The sequence below is a fragment of the Chinchilla lanigera genome, unplaced genomic scaffold (assembly GCF_000276665.1).
Source record: "Chinchilla lanigera isolate Chin_1 unplaced genomic scaffold, ChiLan1.0 scaffold00062, whole genome shotgun sequence".
Classification (NCBI taxonomy): domain Eukaryota; kingdom Metazoa; phylum Chordata; class Mammalia; order Rodentia; family Chinchillidae; genus Chinchilla; species Chinchilla lanigera.
Genome location: NW_004955463.1, coordinates 6,640,934 through 6,646,920, shown reverse-complemented (window position 1 = coordinate 6,646,920; position 5,987 = coordinate 6,640,934). Strand labels below are relative to the sequence as shown.

The window sequence follows — 5,987 nt, the reverse complement described above, 5'->3', positions numbered from 1 at the left end:
AAATCTTAGTATTTTAGAATCTTTTTTTTTTCTTGTACTAGGGATTGAACCCAAGTTCTTCACAATGAGCTACACCTTCTGCCCTTTTTTATTTTGAGACAAGGTTTTACAAAGTCACTAAGTTGCCCAGGCTGGGGCTGAATTTGTGATTCTCCTACCTCAGGGTCCCAGAATGCTGATTATTACAGGTGTGCGCCATCGTGCCTGGTTAATATCTCAGTATAAATCTATTACTTAGCATTATTGTGTACTGATTCAAAAGTTGAAAATATGCACTTGAATTATCCAAAAAAATCTGAGTGGATGGAAATGTAATCCAGTGGTAGAGTATGTGCTTAGCATGTATGAGGCGCTGGGTTCAATCTCTAGCATCAAATTAAACAAACAAAAAACTGGAATTGCAATAAAACTCTCAATATCTTGCAACTCTGTAATCAGATGTTAAATAACTAGTGGTTAGTATTATGCCAATATAATTTCCTAAGTTTATAAAAAATTCAAAATTCTTACTTGTCTTTAAATACCCAGGAACACCACTAAACACTCATCTACTTGTCATTTCAGTCAGACATCATTCTTTTTTAATTTTCTATACTACTGAAGACATCTTTCTCTAATCACATTTGTTTTACTGATAAGAAAAACTGTATTTTTTTCTTAAAAACAAAGTTGAATCTAAACTAATTTGATAGCTGCTAAAACTTCACCTGAGCTGGGTGTGGTGATGCACGCCTATAATCCCAGCACTCTGGAGGCTGAGGCAGGTAGATCACTGCAAGTTCCAGCCCAGCCTGGGCTCCAGGTCAGCCTGAATTACAGAATAAACGGGTATCTCAAACATCCACCCACCACGTAAATAAAATTTCACCTGAAATTGTAAACAGTTACAAACCCACAAGAAGATAATCATGTTACCTTTAACACATCAGAAAATCTATAATAAAAATTAAGATAGATGTATTAGAAAGATTAATGCAAGCAGTCAAAGTGAGTAAACTATACTCACTACAAGTCCTGCCACCATCAATTTTATTTAGTATATGATAGAATATAAATACACAACAATATATCCTTTCTTAGCACAGGTAGATTTTACATAACAAATTTGTAGCTGACGTCTTATATAACAAAGAAAAACTTAAATCTGTAAGTTATCAGAAAAGGAGCAAGGATATAGGAAAATAATACATTTTATATAAATTATAAAGGATAGATACAGTGAAAACCCCTTACTGTCCTCTCTAACTTATTTTTACAAAATAAAGTCAACATGTGTTATGCTGTGAGCTGCTAAGAATGCACAAACACTGCAGGCTTTCACAAGACAGCAGTCGGACAAGACAATGTTTATCTCAGTATCACGTGCGGCTCTCAGTTCTTAACTGGAGTTGAGCTGCCTTTCGTAGTCTTCTTCAGGTGGTGGTAATTTGGCAAGATTTTCATCAAGAAATCCAGCTGGAGTGTCTGGGGCTAAAAAAATAAGATAATTAATGACTGGCTGGCAGAAAGCAAAGTCAGGAACAACAGCTCCGAGCTGAGTAGAGCCGAGGAGGACAGCATCTGCCAGCATCCAGGACCGCACATGGGCCTGGAGCTTCAATCCCCAGGATGGCGGTGGAAAAGATTTAGGAAACAGTGTTGCACACTATTAAAAATTAAACATCAGGCATTCATGCTTAATTCTAATCTCCATTCCCAACACCAGCTTCATGTCTCCCTCTTCAATCATTTTTGCTGTTATGGAGGACAGTAAACAAATACTGGATTTTCCCAGTTTAGTCTATAGAAGTAAAACTATTACTACTATGACTACTATGAATACTAACAATAATAAATAGTAAGGCCAAATATTACAAAGATAAAGTAACTCAGAAAGAAATGGAGTTTTAATTTTTGATAAAACATGGCTAAGAATCAGAAGTAAAATGGTAAATGTTCTGAAAATATTTTCTTTGGGGTGAGGAAAAGGAGGCTGTATAACTAAAGACATATATACCGAATATACAAAGAGGCTCAAACTTTCAATCTAAATGTCTTATGTTCTTTGGCCTAAAATAAATGACTTATGCCCAAACATCCCATCTTTTCATCTCCTACTCTAATACTAAATATGAGTTCTTCATTACTCTTGATCTGAGTTGTTAGAAGGGATAATTTCTTGTAAGCCAGGAAAATATCTAAACTTGCTTATTCCTAAACAGGGTTTATAATCAATTATAATTATAATGTTATATTAATAAACTAAAAAACAGACCCAAGTTCAAGGCCCTATATAAATGTGGCAGGGTCACTCCTTGGCCCTGATGATTGACTCTTTAGTACTGTCAGTATGGTTTGAAAGGTCAGATGATGCATCTTCAGTAAAAATGCATAAAGCCAAAAACAACTCTGGTTTTCTTTTCTCATGATTGACTTCTCTTTGTCATCCATATATTTGATATTAATCTTAAGACTCAATAACAGAGCTGCAAGTAAATTCAGGCTCTCTGATGTTTTATTCATTGCTTTTTTCTTTTTTCGGAGAGGGGCTGGGGCTCAAACTCAGGGCCTTGTGAATGCTACGCACATGCTCTACCACTGAGCTACACTCCCAGTCCCTAATCATTTGTTCTTGTAATGGTGCACTCGCTGCCCATTAAGACAGTTACATGGTAATTTGGGAGTTAGCTGCCTTAGACGGAAGGTACTTTTTGGGGGGACAGGGTTTCATGATGCAGTTCAGGCTGGCCTTGAACTCACTTTGTAGCCCAGGCTGGGTCTCAAACTCCCAGAGAGCCTCCTGCCTCAGGTTCCGAGTGAGTGCCGGGATTACAGGCGTGCGCCACCATGCCTGGCAGATAGAACGTTTTTTAAAAAGAGGTTCTAGTAGTACCTGTGGCCGCTCAGTCTGCACCCGACGAAGGCAGTCTGCACCATAGATAACTGTATTCTCAGGGATGACTTCAAAAGTGTTTAGGCTGCAACAAGCCCCAATGATGCAACCACTTGTCAGTATTACATTTCTGCCTACGTATGCTGTAGCAAAAACCAAGAGAGAATTGCAATTTCAGACACTATGATTACAATACTTTCTTCCCGACGACACAGGTGTAAAACACAAATTGGCCTTAAGAAAGAAACTAAACACTTCAGAGCTTGTACAGACACCACAGAGGTAGGCAATACATACAAGTGACAGATGGATTCAAAACAGCTCTGCTAACTCTGGGAGCTGTGCAGCCTTGGGTAAGTCACTGTAAGGTCTTTGAGCTCAACTTTATCTATAACATTGAGACCACCCTACTTTGCACATTACTTTTTTCTTTTGCAGTACTTTTCAAAGCGTGGTCCCTGGTTCAATAGCTTCACTTCAGAGTTTGAAGGACCAATGACATAATAAACATAAAGTACTGAGGGCAAGTTTGACTCAGAGTAAGCAGGCAAAAAACAGAAAATGACAATGGTGTGGATGATAATAACTGGCAACCCAAAGTCAAATTAAAACCATTGAACAGACTAACAAGAATTTTTAATTAGTTTAAAAGAAGGATTTTCTTTCATGCCAATCAAGACCAAGAAATATAAACCACTGTTATAAACAAGTGTCATGGTTCAGGTTCTTTCTGTGCCTTTGTGGGACCAGCTCCTAGAGCTGGTTCCCACCAGCGCTGGTGACTTGACACAACCCCCTGCTTGGCCCAGTTTCGATAGTAGATGACATTTGTTTCTGATTGGCTAAGCTAAAATGGTCCTGAAATTAAAGAAAGCAAACTGCTTGAGGAATTGACTTTTCCTCTGTAATCCTACAGTAACGCTAATCAACTAAAATATCACCAACACTAGTATTTAGTAGAAATCTTTTAAAAATCTTTCCAAGGAACTTCATGTTTAATTCAATCCAAACCTAAATGTACACAGCTGACTTTGTAATTTAATGTATTTAGCCACATTATCAGAAAACCACATAACTAGATTAGGTTCTTTTGAGGCAAAGAATTAGTCTGACAATGATTTTAGTCCACATCCAGGCATTACCTTGCCATAGTCTGAACTTAAGCTATTTCCCACGGCATGGTCAAGAGGAAGGGGGGAATTATTTTGACAATAAAATACAACTTACCTTTTGACTCAATGACATTATTATCTCCCATTTTCATGGCTTGGGAATCTGTTAGCTGGAGTGAAGGAAATACTGTAAACACATTCACCTTTTCCCCCACCAACAGAGTATGCCCTAACACTGCACCCGGGCGTGGAGGCATGGGTGGGAAGGGCCATGCAGGCCTGCTTGTGCCAGAATTCTTTGCTCAGGGCAAGCTGTCGTTAAGTTCCAATCCTTGACCACAGATATCTCTAGGTATAAGTAAACCATTCTCACTTTTTTTTCTTAAGAAATGAGTACTGTATGCCCCAATTTTAAGTATATTTTCACAGGTTTTATTTATTTTTTGAGACAGTCTCGCTACATGGTTCAGGCTGCCCTTGAACTCACTATGGAGCCCAGACTGGCCTTGAACTCTCTGTAATCCTCCTGCCTCAGCCTCCAGAGTCCATGTATCCCACCAAGCCTGGCCTATGATTGTTTTAAGAAAATCTAAAATACCCATTACCCAATCACTTAAACACTGTTAACAGTCTGTTTCTTCTTATAGTACTAAGGATTAAACCCAGGGCCTTCACACTAAACTATATCCTCAGCCTTTTAAAATTCTGAGACAGGCATACATTAAGTCACTAAATTGTCCACGCATCACTCAAATTTGCAATTCTCCTGCCTCAGCCTCCCAGAGTGCTGGGATTATAGGCATGGGCCACCAAACCTTGCTAATATTTCCTGACATCACAAAAAGGCATTACCATCATTTCAGAGTACAAAACCAAGCAAAGGCAATGGTGACACCTTCAAAGAAAAGAACACCTAAACAATGAAATAGTTTCACACCTACCCACCATTTTCTTAAATTAGACCACACCATATCATTTACCTAAATGATAAAGAAACCAAACTAACAAAGACATGGTTCTTAATTAGGACAGAAACCAGAATTACTGTTTCTGAGTCTACTGCCACTCAGCCATCGCTACTGTCAACAAGCAGTTCTGGCAAAATTAAAGTAGGAGATAACTAGGAATAGCTAGACAGATAAGGACAGCTCATCTTGGAGCCCAGTTTCCAGGCCAGATTCACCTTCTGAGTTAAATTTTAACCCAGACCAAGATATCCCTGTCTAAGTACGAAAGAAGAAAAGAGTCAGGGAACCAGCTCATACACAGGAAGTCTCCAGCATGCGTCCAGCGGTCTTCAGAACACCTCTGTCGCCCCACCTCCAAGCTCCTGTACCCCCATCCCCTGTGGGCTTTGGGTGTGATGACAGTCCCTCCCAGGGCAGTAAAAGGTCAAAACCCCACCACCCGACAGAGGGGCAGGATCAAGCTGCTCACTGGCAAGAGTAAAAGCTCAGATCAACCCTTCAATCCCAACCCAAATCCTAATGCTTAAAACCAACTCCCTAATGCTTGGCCGAACACCAACCTTCCTTGGGACCATGAGCTCTTCTCACTGGCTTGGTCCCATTCAATGCAGTGTACTTTCACTTCCAATAAGTCTTTCACCTTGTTTTTAAGAATGGATACAAGACCCCTGGTCCAGTAACACAGTGACTTTCACAATGCCAGGCTAACAGAATATGCATGTGTGTGTCAGAAAAATGGCATACAGTAGCTACATAACTCTACTGAATTAGTCACCAGAACAGGAAAGAATTTGGCTTCTTTGCTGTGGTGCTGGGGATCAAATCCAGGCCTCACATCTACTAGGCATGTACTCTACTACTGAGCTACAAATCCTAGAAAGGACTTTTTTTATGTACTGCGAGCAAGTCTGTTGAAAGTGTAGGATGGCCTGGTCTTAAAAATGATATATACTGTCTGGCTGCGGGTGGGGCGAACAAACCCTCAGCCCCACGCGCCCTGCGCAGCGAGAGCCAGTGTTCCAGGAGCAGCTAGAC

At 39.9% G+C, this 5,987-nt stretch overlaps 1 protein-coding gene across 2 annotated transcripts in view; it reads right to left on the bottom strand.

The window, feature by feature from the left end:
• Nucleotides 1-958: 958 nt before the first annotated feature.
• Nucleotides 959-5,987, bottom strand: part of Dctn6 (dynactin 6) — a gene marked incomplete in the record, with an annotated part of 33,839 nt that continues 28,810 nt past the window's right edge. For both annotated transcript variants that reach the window (XM_013521561.1, XM_013521562.1), the window contains 3 exon segments: nucleotides 959-1,470; nucleotides 2,873-3,015; nucleotides 4,100-4,147. In XM_013521561.1, the coding sequence (XP_013377015.1) occupies nucleotides 1,372-1,470; nucleotides 2,873-3,015; nucleotides 4,100-4,147 (290 nt within the window).